At 40.5% G+C, this 23,538-nt stretch overlaps 2 protein-coding genes across 3 annotated transcripts; one reads left to right on the top strand and one right to left on the bottom strand.

Annotated features, from left to right (window-relative positions):
• Nucleotides 1-991: 991 nt before the first annotated feature.
• On the bottom strand, nt 992-5,771 carry LOC133019658 (solute carrier family 35 member F2-like). Its single transcript, XM_061086214.1, has 8 exons — nt 5,683-5,771; nt 4,772-4,944; nt 4,157-4,284; nt 3,848-4,007; nt 3,404-3,560; nt 3,142-3,194; nt 2,884-3,038; nt 992-1,929 (listed from the first exon to the last, which is right to left on the bottom strand). Exons 1-8 carry the CDS (start codon nt 5,769-5,771, stop codon nt 1,735-1,737), a joined length of 1,110 nt encoding a protein of 369 aa, XP_060942197.1. The 3' UTR covers nt 992-1,734.
• A 5,365-nt stretch (nt 5,772-11,136) lies between these two features.
• Nucleotides 11,137-22,012, top strand: cul5b (cullin 5b). 2 transcript variants are annotated; one of them, XM_061086193.1, is made up of 19 exons: nt 11,137-11,181; nt 14,290-14,399; nt 14,489-14,588; nt 14,859-15,035; nt 15,125-15,266; nt 15,931-16,076; nt 16,640-16,720; nt 16,818-16,956; nt 17,924-18,054; nt 18,510-18,617; nt 18,702-18,766; nt 18,855-18,987; nt 19,081-19,212; nt 19,348-19,471; nt 19,573-19,748; nt 19,853-20,014; nt 20,123-20,241; nt 20,561-20,684; nt 20,863-22,012. In XM_061086193.1, exons 1-19 carry the CDS (start codon nt 11,158-11,160, stop codon nt 21,055-21,057), a joined length of 2,388 nt encoding a protein of 795 aa, XP_060942176.1. In that variant the 5' UTR covers nt 11,137-11,157; the 3' UTR covers nt 21,058-22,012. The 2 variants fall into 2 exon arrangements, with proteins under 2 accessions (XP_060942176.1, XP_060942174.1); XM_061086191.1 differs by having other exon boundaries at nt 19,549-19,748.
• Nucleotides 22,013-23,538: the final 1,526 nt, after the last annotated feature.

Below are 23,538 nucleotides of genomic sequence, written 5' to 3'. Positions count from 1 at the left end.
CCTGGAGACAGAGGAGCGGACAGATTCAGTGAACAGGCCGGAGAGGCCCGCGGATCCGGAGCTGTCCAAGGTGCTGGACGAGCAAAACCGAGGTTAATCTGCTCGCGTCTCCTCCGGCTCGGGTTCGATCAAACGACACAGAAACACAATATTCAAGCTGCAAGGACGAATATTCCTCCTTCTAGACGCGAGCAATCCTGTGAAACCAGGTGATTGCTGCTCGGTCGATTTCTCCCTGCAAGCAAACGCTACGCATAATAATCCCCAGCGACAGAAACGAGCCCCGCAAAGACAAACGCATGCAGCAAAAACCTTTTACAATCATACAAGACGTGATTCCTCTCACCGGGTTTCTTTACAAACAGCACCAGGTGAGATGACTGGTGTGGATGTGTTCAGTCCGCTTCACTCGGCTGCTACAGTCTCCTGCGTTTCCTCCATCATGACGACGAGTGTGTGACCGAGGCTGAGCAGGTCGCGGCTAAAAGCTGCAGCGAGGCAATGCGGTGCACACCTCCGTCAGCAGCATTATGGGCTATTTTTTGCTCGTTTAGTGGAAAAAATTATCAGAGAATTCATTAAAACCCAGTAAGAATATGTAGAGTTTGATATTTCATAAGATTCTGTTGTGTTAATAGGATAAAGGTGCATTTAGAAGCTTAAACTAAGCATTTTGCTGGTAGGGACCAAAAACTGAGCAAAAAAATTAAGTTGAAGCCACATTTCTCACATATAAACTCCAAATCAATAGCAGAACTGACAAAAACATTAACTTTAATCAAAACGCACAATTTGTGAAGTTATTTTGGCTATTTTTCGTAGTTTCCCCTTGTCCACTTTGACGTGTCACGAGTGTCATCAGTCTGTCGCATGGCTTAAAGTCAACTCACACACCCCAAACAATACCAGAATGATCAATGAGTTTTATTTGAAGCTTTATACCGAATAACCAAACAAGCACATTCAATATAAAATGTAAAAATGGATTTCATAGTATAAAATAAATAGATAAAAACGTCTGCTGCAGGCAGATGTGTTTAACTCTTAGCGATACAAGGCAAAGAAATCCATGCTTAAAGTGTAGCAGCTGAAAGTTAAACTGAAATCAAATAAAACTTTGTTAGTAGTTTGTGTTCAGATTAAAAAAATACTTATATAATACAGTTGAATGTAACAGCACAGTTCTGACTAGATGTTAAAATACTTTGTTTGCACAAATGAGATCTCCTCTGGGTTTTCGAGTGAGCGCCTTCTTTTCTTTACATTTGGCTGATGGGACTCTCGATGTCTCCAGAGGGAGTCAAAAGGTTTATCGGCTTTGGAGTGAGGTTGGGTCTTCAACCCATCGAATAAAATATCAAATATATTAATGTTAAAAATGGAGAAACAAGACAAATCGCCAATCAGTTTGGAGACAAAAAATACCAGTGACCAGACATAGTGATTGTGTTTAACACGTCCACTAGGAGTGCAGTAACAGAGGATCTATAAAACAGCATAAATAACAATTCATAATGTCTCAGTGGTAACAGCAGTGGAAGACATGCGATGTCTGAAGTACAAGAAAACGTGCACTTCTGTAATAATCTAAACGTTAGAGCCGAAGTTTGTCAACTCGCCCTCTGAGCAATGGTATAAAAATAATCTTCTCACTCTGACACATCTCAGTGTTGCAGTCTAGCTGCGTTTGTCCTCCAAAATAAAAGCCCTTGTTCTGTGGTCAGTCAGTTTGCGTCATAACGCAGCGACAGCGGTGATGGACTCGTTCCTCTCGGAGTCGGTGTCGGCTGCCAGCAGCTGGTCGGAGGGGCTCCCGGCGGGTGGATCCGCGGGGTCGTCCTCCGGTAGAGCCGTGTAGGTGGGAATCGCGTTGAACATGATGAAACCCACAGTGATGACCACGAACGAGATGATGTACAGGAGTGAAAACTGTGGATGAGACAGCAGGTAGAAAAGTTATCAACATTCTCAAGAGGACAGATTCAGTTTCCGAGTGAGGCTCCTCCTCCTCCCCTGTCTACGAAAACCTTATCTATTTAATAATGAAGGGTCATAATATGCCTACAATTAAAAGTGTCTGTAACTACAACGTCTATATGAACAATCTTGGTATATATGTAAAGGAGCATCAGCATAGACGTTACTGTGTCAGAGTAAATGTAGATGAAACACAAAATAAATGGAAGTTTAAATTTCCGCTGAAACAGAAATGTACAATCTAAGGGTGAATATGACATTAGAAGCCCAAAACCTCCAGCAACCCAAAGCCAGACATCTGAACATTATCTGTGCCAATTTTTTCTCTAATAAAATAAAGCAGAGCAAAGTTAGGGAGGTTTTAGTGGAGCAATGTTTAGGCGTCATCTCAAAATTGTCCATTTGACAAAATCTGTGCCATTTGAGATTCTTCAAAAAAATATATTTTAAGTGTTCATGAATTCATTCATTAATCATTCATCCAAGTATTAATCTGGACCATTTGATTTTGGAGCAGCTCTCGATCTTGAATATTTCTTCCACTTCCTGTAACTTGTTGAGATACAGCATAAACCTTGGCAGAGTTATGCCAACTTCCCTTCTTTATCCGACTCTTTTCAAATTTTGGGGGGATTTTTCTTTGGTCATGTTCCACAGTTCCACAAAATTTCATGGAAATAATTTTAGTTTTTTTTGAGTAATTCATTAAACAAACAATTAAAAACATTTCCTGAGGTAATGAGATCAATTATACACAATAACTAAAATTCTAGTCAATGTGACATGTTGCACAACAATAAAAAAAGTTTTTTAAGCAGTTTTCAAAACATCAAAAAAGCTCTGGAGCTCATTGAACATGAATAAATACCAGACAGCAACACAGTGATGCTTTGATATGAGACTCACTTTGTAGTGGAAGAGGAAGAGGCCACAGAAGAGGCTGAAGAGGTCGGCGGTGAGCAGGGACAGGTTGACGGCAGTAGCGCTGGTCATCTTCACCACCACAGGCATGAAGCTGTACAGGGCGTACATGCACAGGGCGTAGACTGCAAACAGGACGGCTGCACATCACCGGGAGAGGAGTTAGACAGTGATGACTGAAATACAGAAAAACACCATTCGCTATCAAATACTCTAATTTAACAAGACAAACGCTTCACTTACAGATACGAAGGTCCCACTTTATTGCTCCTACTGCAGGAATTTCCAGTACAACTCTGAAAAGGCATGAGACATAAAAGGTAAGTAAAAATGGGAACTTTTTAGAATGATGCATTCTAAGACTCAGCTTTATAAGATTACGTAGCCACTCAGAATGGACAATGTGTTAAAAAGATCCATTTTCCACAAGGTCACAATCGTGTTGAGTCAGAAAGTTAAATAAAAAGTTCAGCAGAATCTACACAGGGTCTTATCAGTAACTTACAGCTGAATGCCGCTGATGAGGGTCCCGAACAGACCCATCATGCCCAGGAACTCGATCCGGCTATGGTTCTTCACCGTGTGCTCTTGACACACGTTGGACACGGCGTAGAGGACGGCACTGACGAGAACCAGACCATCACCCAGCATCACGTCACGGGCTGCACACACACAAGAGGGAGGATAAAGGTGGTTCATATTTTTTTCTAAAGAACCTGTTATGGAAGCCGAGGAACGTGGAGAGGACATTTTGTTCTATAACAACCTGGTTCTTTTAAAGATAAGATGACTTCTTGTCAATTTGTGTGTGACCTCCACAGATGTTAAGGCCATTTGGTGAAGAGAATAACTCACAACTTTATAGTTTAAATCAGATACTGCAGAACAAGTCAATGCCACACAGCCTGATCACATTCATATAACAAATATAAGTGATAAGTGTTCTTACTGGATCCTTGGTCTCTTCCGGCCTGAATGTCCGCCCCCACCATGGCGCCCACCCCCAGCAAACACACAGACACGGCTACAAAGTGGACCAGCCTGTAGCGCGTCTTCAGCAAGAACCAGGAGAGCAGCATCAGCACCGGGATCACAAAGCAGTCCAGCAGCTGAAACACACAACGACACGGGGGAAGCTCTTAAAATATGAAGAATTCTACACAGAGTTTGGTTAAGAAAGCAAGGGATTATGGTTATATACCTACGGTTCTTGACAATGGTTTAATAAACCAGTCAAGACAGTAAAGAGTATTCCTACCTGGATACTGGTCAGGGTGGTGTACTGGTACGCCTTCACAACTGCATAGTTTGCCTCCACATCTGCCAGACCCATCACCAAATACTTCCACCACTTGGTTTTTAAAATGTGTACGATGTTTCTTTCACCTGCAGGAATGAGAGAGGTTTACTTCAGAGTAGGAAAGAGAGCGAAGGTGAAACATTTTCATTTTGGTTCGTCAAAACAACAGTTTTTCACATTTTTATTTTCTCATTATGTGAGAAAAGCTTAAAGTGTAGAGCTGTGCCTGGTGAAGAGAACAGAAATACTTCACTCTGACAAGCTCTCTTGTTCTCTTAAGCCCCTTTATAATTGGATAATTGTGTCATGTGATGTGATGTGATTAAAGAAATGCTTCAGCTACACAGAGGAGCTGGTGTCGTCATGTGATATAAACTGGGATCAGCCTCGAGTTTCATGGATTTAAACAGAGGTTTTTATTCCTAGTTCAGTAAATGTTGAACCAAAGTGACATTAAACAGTCCTACAAAGATATGTTTCATGATCATTGTGACTTAGAATGACTTAAATTGTAATTTAATAAACCTGGTGAAACTTGTGATCAGTTATTGTGTATGGATCGGGGGTCCTGACCTTTGCGTGTGAGCAGGATGGTTGTGTAGACGAGCAGCAGCAGGGCGTAGTTGAGGAAACTCTGCAGCATGGGCGTCTCCACGCCGGCGTCGGCCAGGTACTGGCAGCTCACCGCCGTGCCACAGATCAGCAGAGACAGGACCTGGCCCATGAGCACGGTCTTCAGGAGCTGCCTGGAGAGTCGAGGGGTGTTGAGCTGATATTTAAAAACTGAAACATCAGGCAAATTTTTATTTTTGTTTTTGGGGTCACAGTAGAATAAAGAGATTGCTGACTGGGAATGAGAGAATGTGTTTAAGCAGAATTTACTCTCTTTTATCTAAAAAAGACATTTGATGCTTTTTCACTTTTTCTCTCCCCTCTAGTGTGTAAAATAGTGTTTTTGTGAATGTAAAAATCAGGAAGTGGTTGTGACCAATCAAAACAGAGTGGATCAGCCGGCCAATCAGAGCAGACTGAGATACATCAGGAAGAAGGTCTTAAAGAGACAGGAGCTAAAACCCAGTGTTGGAGAAAGAAGCTGGACGACTCCACCTATATCACGATAACTCAAAGACTTTACAGGTGCAGCTATTGATGAATCTGGCTGTTATTTAATCAAGTAATCTTTTTGTAATAAAATGGGAGAAAGCAGTGATAAATGCCTGTTACAACATCACAGAGCACAGGGTGATACGTTCAAATAACTTACAAAACAATCCCAAAACGATCAGTTTAATCTGAGATATCCCAAGCTTTAAAATATTTTAATCTGCCATGAAAATAGTTCCCAATCATTTGTTTCTTTCCTGACTAAACAGTTAATCTCCTGCTTATTCAGTGAGTTCACACATCAGACAAATAACAATTTAGCGTAATAACTGGTCGACTATGGCACACATAATATTGACATATCTGTTATCTGTGCTCACCATGTGAAGACATCCCTCAGGTTGTAGCTGTACAGACCACAGGCCACCCTCCACTTCCCACAGCGTCTCTCCTCCTCACGTACTTCCATGTCTGTGAGACCTAAAGCTGCAGAGACAGAAGGACACAGAGATCAAAGCCAACACAGGCTAGTTCTCACTTCCGGTCTTCATCGGACTATTCAAGCGGAGCAGACAAGGAATCTGCACAGGAATGTCATGGGACTATTTAATCTTCTTTCATCTTTCAAAAAAAAATGAGTGTCACAGGAATGATGGTCCGCAATGAGCAGGTACTTCTGGGGACAACTAGAAAAAACCTTCACATAATAACATCTTTATTCTTTATAAATCTTGTTATAAGTAAAAAGATGATTCATACGAACTGGATTTATTTTGTGGATAATTCAGACCTGGCTGCAGTTTGATGTAACGCTGTTAATCTCACAGGTTGTGTTTCCATTGCACTTTGTGGATTGTTTAACCTTCTGTTTAACATACAAAATCAAAACTTCTTACGCCGAATTTAAACTTATCCTGAACTGACTCGCGTTCTGCGTTAAATTATGATAGAACATGAATGAATGACCGGCAATAACCACAATAATTTAAATGTTTTACTTTGTCCAATGGAGTTCGGATTAGCGCGTTCTACAAATGATGGAAATTAACGTAAAGAAGCTCCTTCGGTAGAATTAAAAACACTGCGTGTGTACGAACCTTTTGTTTTTCTTCCGTCATGACCAATTTCTGCAGATGTGATTATTTCTTACGCTTAATAATAATTTATCCTCCACGCGGAGCTGGAGCCCCTTCTCACTGAATCAGCCTAACTTCCTGCTGCCTAGCCCCGCCTCCTGGGCTCTGATTGGTTGAAAAGCAGTCAAACGTGATCTGGTATTTAAAAGGAACGGTCACTAATATACTGTTTGTTTAATGAGGTATGGAAACATATCCTGTAAGTCACACTGATGAGGAAAGGTTCTGCCAGGTCTGATCTAGCCATGGTTGGTTATCTAGAAAATAATATGTAGACAGCTGGTTAGTATTGTATATATTTCCCTTTTTAACTAGTAATGTATTGTGAAATAAGATTCACATGCATCAGATGTGTAAAAGCAGATGGGTGAAATTAAATGAAATGAACCGAAATGAGGTGATTTGGAAAAAATTTACGTTTGCTCATAAAGTAAGAAAGGAAAAAAAAAAAAATGATCAAAAACAAGATATTTAATGAAAACGTAGAATATTAAATGTTAAAATACATTTATTTCAAAGACATAGCAAAGAAACACTTCAATAGGAAATTAATACGGGTGATTTCTGACCCATGCTGTGCATTAGATTGTTTAGCTTGTGTGTCAAAGGGTTAAAGTGGTTGTATTGAATTGTATGTGTTTGTAAACAGAACAACTCAAATTAATCCCAATCATAAATAAAATTCAAACCTTAAAGTTTCCCATCTGAGTGAAGTCAGTGAAAGAAGTTGAAAATTCTGATCTGCCAGTTTGTGCTTCCTCCGTTGAAAGATTATAACTTTTTCCAAAGGCTGCTGAGAGCTGATGCATTTTATTTTTGCAGGTGAGGCCTTTACAGTTTACCTCCGAAAATATCTTGCTGATTTACTTCCTGACTTACTTCCTCATTTCATAAAAATGTGTCTTTATTGTCTAAATCCAGAGAAGTTGCATCACAGTGAAATAAAGCTTTATGTAAAATGCAAGAGTCCCCTTCTCTAACAATGGCTGATTAATCCTCATTGAATTTAAATCCTCTATAGAGACAGTCTGTCGGCCCAGTCACACAATATTTATTACATGTTACTTCAAAATAAAACATGAACCTTAGTGGTTCTACATGTAGAGAAACGTTTTTTTAACGTTGAATCAACTTTAACCAAAAATAAACTTTTCATGTTGAATTAACAAACATTTCTGTCTGTAAACATAAGGAATCACAATATAAAGTAGTGAGAAAAGAAAAAGTCTGAATGATACAATAAAGTTAAATCCCGAAGATCAACTAACAAACAAGACAATAACACTTTCAGGGATAAACAACAATCAAACTAATCAGTTCAAATCATTTTATTTCTCAGACTTTGAGCAGAGTGAACACTCTTTAAGATATGAAACAATACAAACACAAACAAAACAACAAGCTTTTCCTCCACTAGTGAAGCATCTTCTAGAAGAACAAGAGGTAAAGAGACTGTTGGACTCACCGAACGTTCACAGGAGAGAAGAGTCTGAGATCTGCTGCTCGTTTGAAGACAGAGCTGCTACTGGACCAGATGCTGTGCGGCCATCTCTCCACAGGGAGGCGCTATCATGACTTCTTCGTCTCAGTATTTATAGGCGAAAATTCCATACTTAACTGATTGTTTTTTTAAATGTATTTTACTTCACTATTTCCATTTAATGTTACTTTAAACTTATTTTCAATTACATTCATGTAAGTATTAGTCATTATAGTGATGATATATCAGCATTAAAAAAACTTTAAAGATAAGGATTTATAAATAATATATAAAAAAGAAAATCCCTCTTGTGGAAAACAGTTGTCACATTTGATTACTAACTCTTAATATCAAAAAACATGGGAAACTAAATCCAACATATCAGTAGAAATATGAGACTTTTCTAGAAATCTAAGCCATAATAATGTATTTCCTTGTTTACAAAGTGCTGTTCACCAAACCTGCTGGTGTTATCCTTACTCCCGTCGCCTGTGTGAGAAAACATCTGACCGAGCCTGTCAGGCTGAGAAAGAATGAACAAACATTATGAGCAGAAACAAAAACCGTCCTTGAAACTTTAGAAATATTATTTTCTAATCTCCAGGTGGCTCCCAGTGTGTTAGACACAGCTAGGCACAGTTTGCCTTTTACTCTTGTTCTCCCAGTTTTACCAGACTCTGCTGAAAGTGGACTAAAGGTCATAAGACCTGAGCTTAAGAGTATATATAGATAAAAAAAAGACACAGTAGATGTTACCACCACTTGTACTTCTGCCCAGACCTGTGATGTTGCAGTAGGACTTCAAGCTGCATAAGTAGGATTTCAAAGATTTCAGTGGAATATTAGTAGAAGTAGAAGTGAGGAAACAAAAACACAGTGCGAAATACTCACTTTAAGCTTCCTGAAGTTACATCTACAGTATATAACAATTAAAAAAAGCCCCACACTTATGATATGCTTCATAAAAAAGTAAACAAGCAAACATATTAAATCGAACTGGACTTTTAAATTGAATTTAATCTGACTATAACTGGTTGTGCAGTGTGAGATGTGAACACAATAATGGACATGAATGGACATGAATGGAAGATGATACATAGATACAAAAATATGCACACTTTCATATTTTTCATTGGCTGTTTTTTCATTTTTTTAAAAATAGTTATTAATGATCCCTGTTCATTTTGTTTTTAGAACATATTTATTATCTATTGTAAAATATTTGTCACATTATATAGATCTTTTCAGTCGTACCAACACAAATATTGTATTATTTGATTAAATATTATTGTCAAAATTACAATTAGAATATGAAAAGCATTATTTATTATTGAATACAAATATCAACTAACAAATATGTTAATAAACAATGTAAAATAATTTTTTTTTTGTATAAATGGTTGTTTTATCGTTTTGTGGGGTTGATTTTTGATGTTTTCATTTCGTGACATATATGTTCTGTTCAATTATCTTTTTTATTGTAAAATATTGTTAGATTATATATCGTGTTTTACTTAGAACATCTGATATTTGTGTATTTTCTACACATATAATCACAAATATTCTTATTTCTGTCAATATTAAAACAATTAAAATATCAAGCCCAGAAAAGAAAAAGGACTTAAACTTTACTGAGATCAGATATAGATAGATAGATAGATAGATAGATAGATAGATAGATAGATAGATAGATAGATAGATAGATAGATAGATAGATAGATAGATAGATAGATAGATAGATAGATAGATAGATAGATAGATAGATAGATAGATAGATAGATAGATAGATAGATAGATAGATAGATAGATAGATAGATAGATAGATAGATAGATAGATAGATAGATAGATAGATAGATAGATAGATAGATAGATAGATAGATAGATAGATAGATAGATAGATAGATAGATAGATAGATAGATAGATAGATAGATAGATAGATAGATAGATAGATAGATAGATAGATAGATAGATAGATAGATAGATAGATAGATAGATAGATAGATAGATGGATGGATGGATAGATAGATAGATTACTTTATTCATCCCCGAAGGGAAATTAAGTCGTCATAGCAGCCGGTATATTTGAATACAATAAAATACAATACAATAGAATAGAATAAAAAATATTGAGGTAGAAAGAATAAAAACAGAAACACAAGATAAATAGGTAGATAAGGTGCAGTGGCAAGATGATGGTAATAGTACTGATGATATGATGGTAATGTTATTGTTAAACAGTATATAAAAATAGTACAGTATATATAGTATATAATATAACATAATATATATTTATATATGATAGTAATTATACCAATATAATAGCAGTATATAGTAATAATGGCAGCAACAGTATATATAATAATAATAGTAGATATTAACAAAGATCAGATGTGTCTAAACGTCTCTTTTATTCATTCACATTAAATTAATAAACTAATAAAAAGTGAAATATCTTATTTCTAAAGTGTGATAAGCTTCATCTGTGCCCGCTGCGCAGCTCTCGCGAGGTTTCACGAGAGGATAAGTTGAGGGGTACACACAGACACACACACACACACACACACACACACACACACACACACACACACACACACACACACACACACACACACACACACACACACACACACACACACACACATATTTTCATATTATATAGATCTTTTCAGTCGTACCAACACAAATATTGTATTATTTGATTAAATATTATTGTCAAAATTGCAATTAGAATATGGAAAGCATTATTTATTATTGATTAAAAATGTCAACTTACAAATATGTTAATAAACAATGTCAATTTTCTTTTTTTAAGTGTTGTTTTATCGTTTTTTTTGGGTTTATTTTTGATGTTTTCATTTCGTGCCATATATGTTCTGTGCATTTATCTTTATTTTCTCAATTTTAAAATATTGTTAGACTTAGAGAATATCGTGTTTTAATGAGAATGTCTGATATTTGTGTCTTTTCTACACATTCACAATAACAAATATTGTTATTTCTGTCAATATTAAGACAATTAAAATATCAAGCCCAGAAAAGAAAAAGGACTGGAACTTTATTGGGACAATAAATATTAACAAACAAGATCAGATGTGTTAAATGTCTCTTTTATTCATTCACATTAAATTGATAAACTAATAAAAAGTGAAATCTCTTATTCTTAAATTGTGATAAGCTTCTTCTGTGCCCGCTGCGCAGTTCTCGCGATATTTGACGAGAGGATAAGTTGAGGGGAACATGGCGACGTCTAATTTGCTGAAGGTAGGAGCCTCTTCGTTTCCATATCCTCTGGTTTCCCTCGGGCTGGAGCAGGTGTCACCCGCGGGTCGTGGGTCCGGTCTCCAGCCCGGAGGCTCGGGGTCTGTCCCCGGGGACCCGGACGTGTCCCCGCGGTCCCCGTCCCCTCCTGCAGGCTGCTGGGAACTCACCTCCGGCTAACTGGGAGCTACGTGCACCTCACTGGTTTCCAGCTGAACACCAGCAGCAGCTCAACGTGAAGGGGCTGGTGACGCGTGTTGTTAGCACCACCTGAAGCTCACTCGCAACTGTAGTGTGTGTGTGTGTGGGTGTGTGTAGGTGTGGGTAGGTGTGTGTGCACGTTAGCAACAGACCTCACCTCATCTGTCAGTGTGTGTCTGTAGCTGTGCAGCTTCTTCTTGTGAGTCGAGCTAAAGCTGCTACAAGCTACTGTGTGTGTATTTAATCCTCTGCTGCTGCCTGGCTAACAACAAGGAGTACCAGGGGCACGTAGGGCTGCTCCAGGCAGGAGGAGGAGGTGGCACAGGAGGAGGTGATACAGGAGGAGGAGGAGGTGATACAGGAGGAGGGGGGGCAGGAGGAGGGGGAACAGGAGGAGGTGGCATAGTAGGAGGTGATACAGGAGGAGATGACACAGGAGGAGGTGACACAGGAGGAGGTGGCAGAGGAGGAGGTGGCACAGGAGGAGGTGGCAGAGGAGGAGGTCACCCAGGAGGAGGTGGTACAGGAGGAGGTCACCCAGGAGGAGGGGGCTCAGGAGGAGGGGGCTCAGGAGGAGGTGGCACAGGAGGAGGTGGCACAGGAGGAGGTGATACAGGAGGAGGGGGACTGGAGAAGGTGACAGAGGAGGAGGTGGCAGGGGAGGAGGGGGCACAGGAGGAGGTGGCACAGGAGGAGGTGGCACTGGCACATGAGGAGGTGATATAGGAGGAGGTGATACAGCAGAAGGTGACAGAGGAGGAGGTGACAGAGGAGGAGGTGGCACAGGAGGAGGTGGCACAGGCACATGAGGAGGTGATATAGGAGGAGGTGATACAGCAGATGGTGACAGAGAAGGAGGTGGCACAGGAGGAGGTGGCAGAGGAGGAGGGGGCACTCCAGCCAGTAGTCAATCACTGCAGCTCTTAGAGAATCACACTGCTGGCCTCCTGCAAGGGCCATTTACATCTGTGTATGATGAACACACACACACACACACACACACACACGCACACACACAAACGCACACAAACGCACACAAACGCACAAAGCTAAAGTCTGCACGGGGGCACACATGTTGTCTCCACCCAGGGGCGTTGCAACAGGGTAGGAAAGGCAGCCAGTTCCCTGGGGCCCTGAGCTGAGAGGGGGCCCCAGGGTTCAAACAATAACAATGTTTGTTAACTGATTATTAACCAGTAATCCATCCAGTAGAAAGTCCAGTTGCCTGTGGACCATCAAAACATCCGTAGGTCCCAAGTTTTTAGCGTCTTAGGCAGGTTGACCTCGGCTTTACTTTCTCCTTCAGCTGTGCTCGTGATCTCTGATGCACATGAGAGTGAACTAACACAATCACAGTAATCAACCTTCATTAACAACCCAGGTCTTTTTCAGTCCTCGGCAGACGGCTTAATACTGGGTTTTAATTCAGAAAGGACAACAACCTGCTCAGATAGGGTACCAATGTCCAAGGAACAGAGCAGCAGATATTATTTACTCGCCTGAATGTGTGTGTGTGTGTGTGTGTGTGTGTGTGTGTGTGTGTGTGTGTGTGTGTGTGTGTGTGTGTGTGTGTGTGTGTGTGTGTGTGTGTGTGTGTGTGTGTGTGTGTGTGTGTGTGTGTGTGTGTGTGTGTGTGTGTGTGTGGGTGTGGGATGGTGATGGAGTCATGGGCTTTAAATCACGTACTTGTTGGCAGTAGAAGGAACATTGCACCTTTTTTAATTGTACAGAAATAGCAGCTTGTTTGTGATTTATTCCGATCGGTGCCAGATTAGTTATAGACATGTTAGACACGCGGCTCTGAAACCTACCGTAGGTGTTCAGTGGATTCTGGTGACTGTGAAAGCTGAAGTGCATGAGTCATATAATACTCACAAAATCCTCCACAGCCCCCCCGCCCCGCGCCTGTATGAAAACATCTGCATTTCATTTGTTTCTGCGCATTTCTCAACTCACTGATTCTGTTTTTTTTCTGGATTTACTCACCAATTTATCTCCTTTAACAGCTTCATCAGAAGGGATAGAAGTCTGTAATAATGTTTTACCACCATAAGTGTACTGTACTTATTGACAGAGAATGTATTGCAGTGATTTCAATGATTCCAGCTTGTCAGGTGGAAAGTTTTACTTGTTTTCCTTCTTTTATGATAATCGAGTTATTTCATAAATACAACAGAAGGCCCAGTTGTTTTTCTCACCTTGAGTTGTGCAAAACTTTGATTTTTTTCACAATAACAGTAATGGGCTTATTAATCAAACCCTGAACCACAGTCAGAAGAGTAATGAACACATTAATCATTGATCTGATTGATTCTGTACACAGGGTTTAGTACATCTAAGATATTTACTTTATTTTTCTCAATACAAAATGCTGCTTTTTAGATGTTTGTCATGTTATTTCATTGTTGTTAAGCAAGTTAAAGAGAGGTTCACACAGTAGGATTTTTAATTGTAATTAACTCTTTTATTGTGTTGCCGGTGTTCACGAACAGTTTGAATAATAGAGTTCACTTTTTTCACTGACTTCACTCAGATGTTAAACTTTAGAGGTTTGAATTTTATTTATGAATGGTATTAATTTGAGTTGTTTTGTTTACAAACACATAACATTCAATATAACCTCTTTAACCCTTTGACACACAAGCTAAACAATCTAATGCACAGCATGGGTCAGAAATCAACCGTATTAATAAGAGTGTAATAGTTTATTTGCTTTATCTTCGAAATAAATGTATTTTAACATTTAATATTCTACGTTTTCATTAAATATCTTGTTTTTTATCATTATTTTCTTACTTTATGAACAAACGTACATTTTTTCCAAATCAATTCATTTCGGTTCATTTCATTTCATTTCACTCATCTGCTTTTGCACATCTGATGCAAGTCTTATTTCACTTTTGTTTCCAGAACAAAGGCTCCCTTCAGTTCGAGGACAAATGGGACCAGATGCGTCCCATCGTCCTGAAGCTCCTACGACAGGAGTCCGTCACCAAGCAGCAGTGGTTCGACTTGTTCTCGTAAGTTCACTGTGATGCAGCGGTTTTCACCTGTTAACCAGTAAGAACCAGGACAGGTAACATAGTGCCTCCTCTCGGTTTCCCTGCAGAGACGTCCATGCTGTGTGTCTGTGGGACGACAAAGGTCCAGCTAAGATCCACCAGGCCCTCAAAGAGGACATCCTAGATTTCATCAAACAAGCACAAGCGGTGAGACCAGGACTAAACTGAGAGTTTTGTCCCATCATCTGTGAAACGATTCTGTTTCCTGACTCAACTGTATTCCTGGTGTTCCTTTATTTCCCCATGTGTCCACTTCATTTGCATCCTTAGTGCTTTAATTAGCACTTAGACATCTCCACTCCAGTGCTTTTTACTTTTCACAGCTAAAGTACGGTTCCTCTTGCTTAATATCTGCGAGTCTGTTACATTCTGCAGGAGTTAATCAGCCCTGTCCCTTTGTTTCTTCATCTTTCCCAGCGGGTGTTGAGTCATCAGGACGACACAGCGTTACTGAAGGCCTACATCGTGGAATGGAGGAAGTTCTTCACGCAGTGCGACATCTTGCCCAAACCTTTCTGCCAGCTGGAGATCACTCTGATGGGGAAGCAAGGGAGCAACAAGAAGTCTAACGTGGAGGACAGCATCGTCCGAAAGGTCAGAAGCTGCAGGAGAGAGTAAACAAGGAGTTTTTTAAAGGAAGCATCTCATGTAAATAAAACTTCATGCCTGTCTTCTTTGTGCAGCTGATGCTGGACACGTGGAACGAGTCCATTTTCTCCAATATTAAAAACAGGCTACAAGACAGTGCTATGAAACTGGTCCACGCTGAGAGGCTGGGAGAGGCCTTCGACTCCCAGCTGGTCATCGGAGTGCGGGAGTCCTACGGTGAGAAACAGTAACCCGGGTTACCTGATTGTTTACATATCCTAACCCAGAAAGGCCATGTTGATCCATGAGAGCTTAGGTAATCACATTCAGTAGAGATCTCACTGTGTCGCTGTAAAGTCAACTCCCTCTTTTCATTCACTAAAAAGACGGAGATATAAAGAACCTTTTTGTGTGCAATAATTTGAGATAATTTTTAGAATTAACTTTATTAGATTAATCTACATGTCTTCATTTGGTGTCTACAGCATTAAAGACAACTGAATTGTTCTTTTGCCTAATAACTCGTCATGTAGATTATAATCACAGCAAATCCTTGTGTTTATCTTGTGAAACATTATTTCACAAGATATGTTTTCGAGCTTGTAGCATTTAAAAGTGCCATTGCTCACACGTGCATGGACGTCCTGTTGCACATGCATGATACAAACAATACAAATAAGTAAAAAACCCTTCTCCATAAATCAACTAGTGGTCAAAAAACTCCACAGGGTTCCTTCAAGCTGTTACACCTCACTCTGATATTAGGTTGTGCAATGTCATTTTTCTATTTTCTGGGATCTTTTTAAATATTGTAAGTTGAATTTTACATCCCTGCGTAGTTCTCTTACTTTTTCCTGATCCAGACTCTTCAACTCTCCTGTGTGTGTTCTTCTCTCTGCAGTGAATCTTTGCTCCAACCCCGACGACAAGCTGCAGATCTACAGAGACAACTTTGAGAAGGCGTACATGGATTCCACCGAGCGTTTCTACAGAACACAGGCCCCCGCTTACCTCCAGCAAAATGGCGTACAAAACTACATGAAATATGTGAGTGAAATATGAGTCATAGATTTATTTAATTTGGAGGCCCTGGAAAGAAATGATCTCACTTATCTTCTTACTATGACTGATAGCAACATAGACAGATGTATTTAATGCCTGTTGATTAAATATGTATCTGAGACTGATGATAAACATAATTTCTATTCGGTCTTGATCCAAAAATGGGGAAAATCAAGCTCATAAAGATGAGAATGTAAAAATGATCTGCTTCTGGTCAGTAAATAATATAAAACATATGATATTACTTGTGTGGCAACAGTTTCTGCTCTGGATATTATTTTCGCTGATTCACTTTTGTCTCACAGTTAAATTTCACAACATCAGGCTGAAACTTGAGTCTTTTTAAAACACAGCAGGGACCAGAAATATTCAGGTCAAACTTTAACACCGTGTGTATATGAAGTTGGTTTGAGAAAACTAAGCTTTTAAGTCTCTATCCAAAGAAATACAGAATATCAAGGCCATAGAGATGAGATTTTATGTGAAATAGATGTGTGTAAATATTGTAATAATTGTGTTGTGTGTGCTTTGCTGTGTGTTTTCTCCAGGCTGATTCAAAGCTGAGGGAAGAGGAGAAGCGTGCACTGCGATACTTAGAGACGAGACGGGACTGTAACTCTGTACAAGCAGTGAGTTCTACACATCGTCCATTTGAGCCTTTAAAAAAAACAAAACTGTAACGTGTGCATTTCTCCTGAGTTGTTCCTCCTCTGCTCATCTTCCCAGCTCATGGAATGTTGCGTCAACGCTCTAGTCACGTCGTTCAAGGAGACCATCTTAGCCGAGTGCCCAGGCATGATCAAACGCAATGAGACAGAGAGTGAGTACGGCAGGACGGCTCCCACCAAAGGCACGGCCAGCTCAGGTTTGCACCAGGGAACACACCTGACCCAACCCTCTTGTCCAGCATCTTGTAGAACGTGTATGTGTGTTTCCATCAGTCTTCTTACTGTGTAATGGTCCATGTGTCGGGTCTAGCCATGATGAAGTCCTCAGACATCAGACAAAAGCTGGAAGTGGGGAATGGAGGTAAGATACACATCATGAAGTGAAGGGGATAGGAGAGTGTTGGGGTTTTTAAAAAACAATTTAAAGTTAGTAGTTATGATTCTGCCTCTGATTCGACCCGTTTATCAACACATCAATTCAGTAACATTCATTTATACATCCATGTTTTAATGTTCTGTCCACAAATGGCCGTTAAGTTAAGTTAAGAAACACATAACAGGCTCTTAAAATCCACTTAATCTGACAGATGAGCTCATACATTATGTTTGTTCCCAACACTTTTCTTGATTCAAAGATAAAACACAATACAAATTGCTCTTAAGATAACATTTTGAATATAGATTTTCACGAGAGACATAATGTGCTCTGTGTTTGTGCTGCATTAAACACACATTGTTATTTGTATGTGCATGTGTGTTTGTGTCTGTTGTTGTGCAGTTTGATTCAACCAGTGGACTAAGAGCAGCAATAGTAATTGAATGTAGCCTGTCCTCTGCTAGTTTTATGACGCAGCGGCGAAACAAAAGCTTTGTATTTAACATTGTTTATACTTTTAGTGCTTCACCGAGACAAGCCTGTAAACATTAGTATTGAATTTCCAGTCTAGGACTCAGGCTAATGGTTATTTTTATTATCTAGCATCTATGTTTTTTTTATTCAAGCTATAGAATATAAAACAAGACGATAAACATTCACCTAGTGGGATATTTAAACTCACCATGTCTGACCAGTGTCATTCAGGCTTTTGTGTCTCTGGTGTTTGTGTGTAATTGTACTTTAAGCAGCTACACCGACTCAAAGTAAAGACATTTCCTGCTCCACAGAGTTACATCTGATGTTCTCTCTGATGGACAAAGTGCCGAGCGGGATCGAACCCATGCTGAAGGACCTGGAGGATCACATCCTGAACGCTGGCCTGGCGGATATGGTGGCTTCAGCAGAGACAATCACCTCCGTGAGTGTTACACAGAATAACAAGTTAATATCATAGTTATAGAAGCGCTGAGTTCCCTCCTTCTCAGCTTTGACAATACCCATTCATCTTAGCTCCAGGCAGCACTATTAATTAGGGCCCGAGCACTGACATCAAAGGTCAGGTGAGACCCTATTGAAATTGTAAGGATTATTATTATTATTCAGGCAAATGAATTGGCTTTTTGAGGGCTTTAGCATGCTCAAATTCTTACCAAAATTTGCAGAAAGTTAGAAAGTGGTGAAAATGTACGTATTCTGAAGGAATTTTCAATGGGCATCGCAAAATGGCTCAACGGTGCCCCCCCGAGAACCCCTGGAACGTGTTCACATGGACCGGTCTTCACAAAAATCGATATACAGGTGTAATTAAACTTGTTCTTCTAATGGTGAATATGAATTTAAACTCTTGGATTCATCCTCTGTTCTTTGTTGCAGGACTCGGAGAAATACGTGGAGCAGCTCCTCACCTTGTTTAATCGCTTCAGTCGACTGGTGAAAGAAGCTTTTCAGGACGACCCACGCTTCCTCACAGCCAGAGACAAAGTGAGCTCCACTGTTACTACCAGTGCGCTGTGGTTGTAGGGGGCGCTTGTCAGATCCTTAACTATTTTCCAAACTTCTCCACAGGCGTACAAAGCAGTCGTGAACGACGCCACTATATTCAAGTTAGAACTTCCTTTGAAACAGAAAGGGTAAGAGACGAGATCCCTGCGTGAGATCCAGCTTCTGATGCCCGACTGCGCTCTTTGTTATTATTTATTATTCTGCCCGTTTGTACAGGGTAGGTCTGAAAACTCAACCAGAGTCCAAATGTCCAGAGCTGCTGGCCAACTACTGTGACATGCTGCTGAGGAAAACCCCGCTGAGCAAGAAGCTCACGTCTGAAGAGATAGAAGCCAAGCTCAAGGAAGTGGTGCGTCTCAGCACTCACCGTGTGTTCTGTTGTATTGTTTTTTAAACAACATATATATGTATATTTTACATCCATCTGTGTGTTCTCTTAAAGCTGCTTGTGTTGAAGTACGTCCAGAACAAAGATGTGTTCATGCGCTACCACAAAGCCCACCTGACCCGACGCCTCATCCTGGACATCTCAGCAGACAGCGAGATAGAGGAGAACATGGTGGAGTGGCTCAGGGTGAGAGACACGGCTGGAGACGTTCACTGTTCACTTTATTTTCTACTAATCTGAAGAGTTGTTTGATTGAAGCCATAAAATACCAATGAAATCATCGCCTCTTAAAACCGTTGATTGTTTATCGATCCGAAACAGGAAGTAGGAATGCCTGCTGACTACGTCAACAAGCTCGCCAGAATGTTTCAAGACATCAAAGTTTCAGAAGACCTCAACCAATCGTTCAAGGAAATGCATAAACACAACAAACTGGCTTTACCAGGTGAGCGGTGCATCTGTTTTATACATCGACAGCATCAGACACTTTAAGGTTTGAAACCGTGTTTTAAAGTAAAGAAGACGTCCATGCTCGTTCCCTTGCAGCGGACTCCGTCAACATAAAGATCCTAAACGCCGGCGCCTGGTCGAGGAGCAGCGAGAAGGTTTTTGTGTCTCTTCCCACGGAGCTGGAGGATTTGATACCAGAGGTAGAAGATTTCTATAAGAAGAACCACAGTGGGAGGAAGCTGCACTGGCATCACCTCATGTCCAACGGCATCGTGAGTACAAGTTCCTATTCGAAGCTCCACTCATTGATTTCGTCTTGATCCGTTTGGCTCTCTCTGTGAAAGGGTCTAAATGTAATGCTCCCTCATTTCTCTAGATAACATTCAAGAACGAGGTGGGTCAGTACGATCTGGAGGTGACCACCTTCCAGCTGGCCGTGCTGTTCGCCTGGAACCAGAGGCCCCGGGAGAGGATCAGCTTTGAAAACCTAAAGTTAGCCACCGAGCTGCCGGACGCAGAGCTGCGACGCACTCTCTGGGTAAAGAAAGACATTTAAATATAAAACTGGTAGTTTGGCTCCATCATGTGACATTTCTACGTTCTTCCCTATCTGAACTCGTCTTGTTCTTCTGAATCCTCCATCCAGTCTCTGGTGGCGTTTCCCAAACTGAAGCGCCAGGTGCTGTCCTACGAGCCGGTGGTGTCGTCGCCCAAAGACTTTACAGAAGGAACGCTATTCTACGTCAACCAGGAGTTTTCTCTCATGTAAGGAACTCTACGTTAGGAACAGTAGCTGTGCCTCATTTCAGATATGTGTCCAGCATGTGAAAAGAGATGAGAGAAGGGATGTAGTCTGTGGTTTGTGGGACTACTCTCGACACAGAAACCTGTTAAACACCTGTCATGCTCTGATCCGGGTTGGACTCTACTCCGTTTGGCTCCGGTCAGACAGAACGAACATTTGGCCCGAGTAAAGTCTAAATGTGGATGTAACACAAGTCAAAATCAAGTTCCAGTCAAACACGCTGGAGGTGTGCATTGATGCAGGAAGTCAGTGGTTTTGTTTTTCCATTTAATCTTTCAGAAAAAACTCCAAGGTTCAGAAAAGGGGGAAGATCAACCTGATTGGTCGGCTGCAGCTCACCACGGAGCGAATGAGGGAGGAGGAGAACGAAGGCATCGTCCAGCTCAGGATACTAAGAACACAGGTACGGAGACAAGCTCGCAGCGTGAAGGGGGAGACGCTGCTGCTATGTGAAACCCCCCCCCCCACTGTGAATAAACATTATCCTCTTACATTTCCCATCGTGGACTTTAGCGTTACACTGTAATCCATCTGTTTTCCCTTTCTCTCCACACTTGTCTTTAACGCTGCCTCCCGTCCAGGAGGCGATCATCCAGATCATGAAGATGAGGAAGCGCATCAACAACGCCCAGCTGCAGACGGAGCTGGTGGAGATCCTGAAGAACATGTTTTTACCACAGAAGAAGATGATCAAGGAGCAGATCGAGTGGCTGATCGATCACAAGTACATAAAGAGGGATGAGACCGATATAAACACCTTCATCTACATGGCCTAGCAGGACACGTGGGGATGACTCGTGTTGACTGCGGTTCCCGTGGAGCACGCCTGATGGACACTAGAGTACTTCCAGGTTTCCCGTCCTCTATTTAGAATAAAAAATCCAATAAATTCAGAAAAACTTGTGCAGGGAGCCATGAATCTAACACTGAGACCTATTTAAAAACAAAAAAAAGTGGAACTTCCTGCCTTAAAGTTGTACAAAGAAAAACAAAAAGAATGCAATTGTTGCATTTGGGAGTCTGCACCAAGTGGTTCTACCTGTTTTTAGACGGAGGGAGTTTACCTTTTCTGTCCAGATGAGGCCACTCAATGTAAATGGTGAGTTTCTGATGCCATGGTTGTGTCGTCTGGGCGGCTGCTACAAATCTCCTGCTCCGTGCTCGTGCAACTCTAGAGGCACGCCGACAGGGAAGGAACTTTGGAGCTCAAAATATCTGCAGTCCAGTTTTAATCCACGTCAAACCTGCACCGACTTAACGGAGAGAGAGAACCCAGCAGGACGCTCGTCAGTCCAGGGCGCCGAGGCCCGGGACTCCCTAGGGTCAGAGGTCAACCGATCAAGCACTTAATCCAGACAGTCTGTGTGTACAAATAGCCAGATAAGCACTTCACAGTTTGCAGGACTGAGCCCGACAGCGACGTAGACTCCGACTCTCAACCACGTCCAGCCTCTGTCCCTGGGTTTACATGAATAAGGACAAGGTGGAAAGGAAATGAGCATATTGCTGTAAATCCAGAATCTGTTTCCCTCTATCAATCGAGCCCAGAGGCAGAGGTGGTGTTGGGAGTTGGAACGGGAGCTCAGCTCATGTTTCTGCAGGAAGCCTGGGAGAAGAGGCTGAGGTCAGTATTACACGTGGTAAATACTACAGTTCAAACTTTATAGGAGAGTGTACCATGAGATGTAAATAATGAAATGGTTAAATAAACAGCACCTTATTATAAAACAACACGCTGGCTTCTCATTCATCGTAGATCAGCAAAACAAGTCATACTATAGGTTTTATTTATAGTTTGGGGAAATGTTTTAAAGGGAATGTCTTCCACTGATTAATTGTTTTATGTTAAGACTTAACTTTAACCCCTTCCCTCTTTTGATTTAGCCTTTTTATACACAAATAAAATGATCACAATCCACTATAATGTAACTGTTAGCGGATATAAGGACCTTTTTGATGTGTATATAAATCTACAGTATTTTGGTATATTATCATTTATCTGTTTGTAGAGCAAAGGTAACCTCTAGTTGTAATGATCAGGATAATGTAAAGATAATATAAAAGATTTTCTCTCATCATTAGACACAAACATAACTAGCAGCAAAGAAACACACACAACAAATGTACATAAACAAATATAAGCACAGTATTAAACCAGTGGAGGTTGACCAGGAGATGGCGCCAAACCAACACTTCAAACCTCTGCAGGAACCAAGCAGCAGGTGAACAACCTCCACATAAACAATAATAAAACTGATTTCAAATTTGTGTTTGACTATTTAACCTTTTTCTTGTGTCACATATGTTGTATTGATGTGTGATTGTGTTCTAATCTGATTTTATTGATTGGTTTAGGTTCATTTGGGATATATTGTAAGGTGTTAAGAAGACGCAGGGAAGTTATTGTTATTTAATTTATTGTTATTTTATTCTGTAAACAATATGTTTAGAATTTAGGTTTGTACCAGAAATCACAAGATAGTCTTTACGCTACTGGTTTCACAAAAATAATATCAATAATACAAGTATCTGCTCATTCCTTCATCAGGGTTTACTGTCAGTACCTGGATTCTTCAAGTTTTCCTCTAATGTCGACTGGAATATAAAGTATTTGACTGTAGAACTTCCTTATTGTTCAGAGGAAGCTTCCTGACACAGTTATTTCTGCTGATATCTGTATAATCTTATCTCTCAAACATAAACATAGTGTTTTATTCTTCTCATGGGATTTAACACTTTTAATTAGATGGATATTTGTGTTAATTGCTGCACGTTTCATCCTGTTGTTTATTACAGCAGCTCTGCGCATGCTCAGTCTGTAGCACCCCCTCACCACCACCACTTGAACAGAGAGCAGAGCACTTCCGATTTGTACCTTCAAAATAAAACAGTTGGGCATCTTCTTCCATCAACAATGGTTAAATCAGGACTGTTTTTACTCAGGGAAAGTTGGGACCTTGTTCTGTGGATGTTTTTAATCTTTGAAATAAAGAACATGAAACTTATATCAGAGAAACATGAGTGGAAGTAACCGTGTGAGCTGAACAGATGTATACTGAGCATCAATTAAGGTAAGCCAATTAGCTTCGGCTTATTTGTGTTTAATAATCCGCCATAACCCATGAAAACCTGAGTTTAAAGACACAATGTACTTGTGTTTTAGATTCAACATGATTTAGACTTTCCCACGACACTATTATCTTCCACGTCTCCGGTTAACAAACCCGCTTTAACTGTGTCTACAGAACCTGCCTGAG

Source organism: Limanda limanda, chromosome 14 (assembly GCF_963576545.1).
Source record: "Limanda limanda chromosome 14, fLimLim1.1, whole genome shotgun sequence".
Lineage (NCBI taxonomy): Eukaryota > Metazoa > Chordata > Actinopteri > Pleuronectiformes > Pleuronectidae > Limanda > Limanda limanda.
The sequence above is the reverse complement of the archived record's forward strand: the minus strand, read 5'-3'. Positions and strand labels throughout refer to the sequence as shown.

Excerpts from the sequence above, each read along its gene's own strand:
- LOC133019658 (XM_061086214.1), bottom strand. The coding sequence starts at position 5,771 with ATGGAAGTACGTGAGGAGGAGAGACGCTGTGGGAAGTGGAGGGTGGCC. Across the intron at positions 4,285-4,771 it reads CATCCTGCTCACACGCAAAG|GTGAAAGAAACATCGTACAC; the intron begins GTCAGGACCCCC and ends TCATTCCTGCAG. Across the intron at positions 3,561-3,847 it reads CGGAAGAGACCAAGGATCCA|CCCGTGACGTGATGCTGGGT; the intron begins GTAAGAACACTT and ends GTGTGTGTGCAG.
- cul5b (XM_061086191.1), top strand. The coding sequence starts at position 11,158 with ATGGCGACGTCTAATTTGCTGAAG. Across the intron at positions 14,400-14,488 it reads CAGTGGTTCGACTTGTTCTC|AGACGTCCATGCTGTGTGTC; the intron begins GTAAGTTCACTG and ends GTTTCCCTGCAG. Across the intron at positions 18,618-18,701 it reads TCCTCACAGCCAGAGACAAA|GCGTACAAAGCAGTCGTGAA; the intron begins GTGAGCTCCACT and ends ACTTCTCCACAG.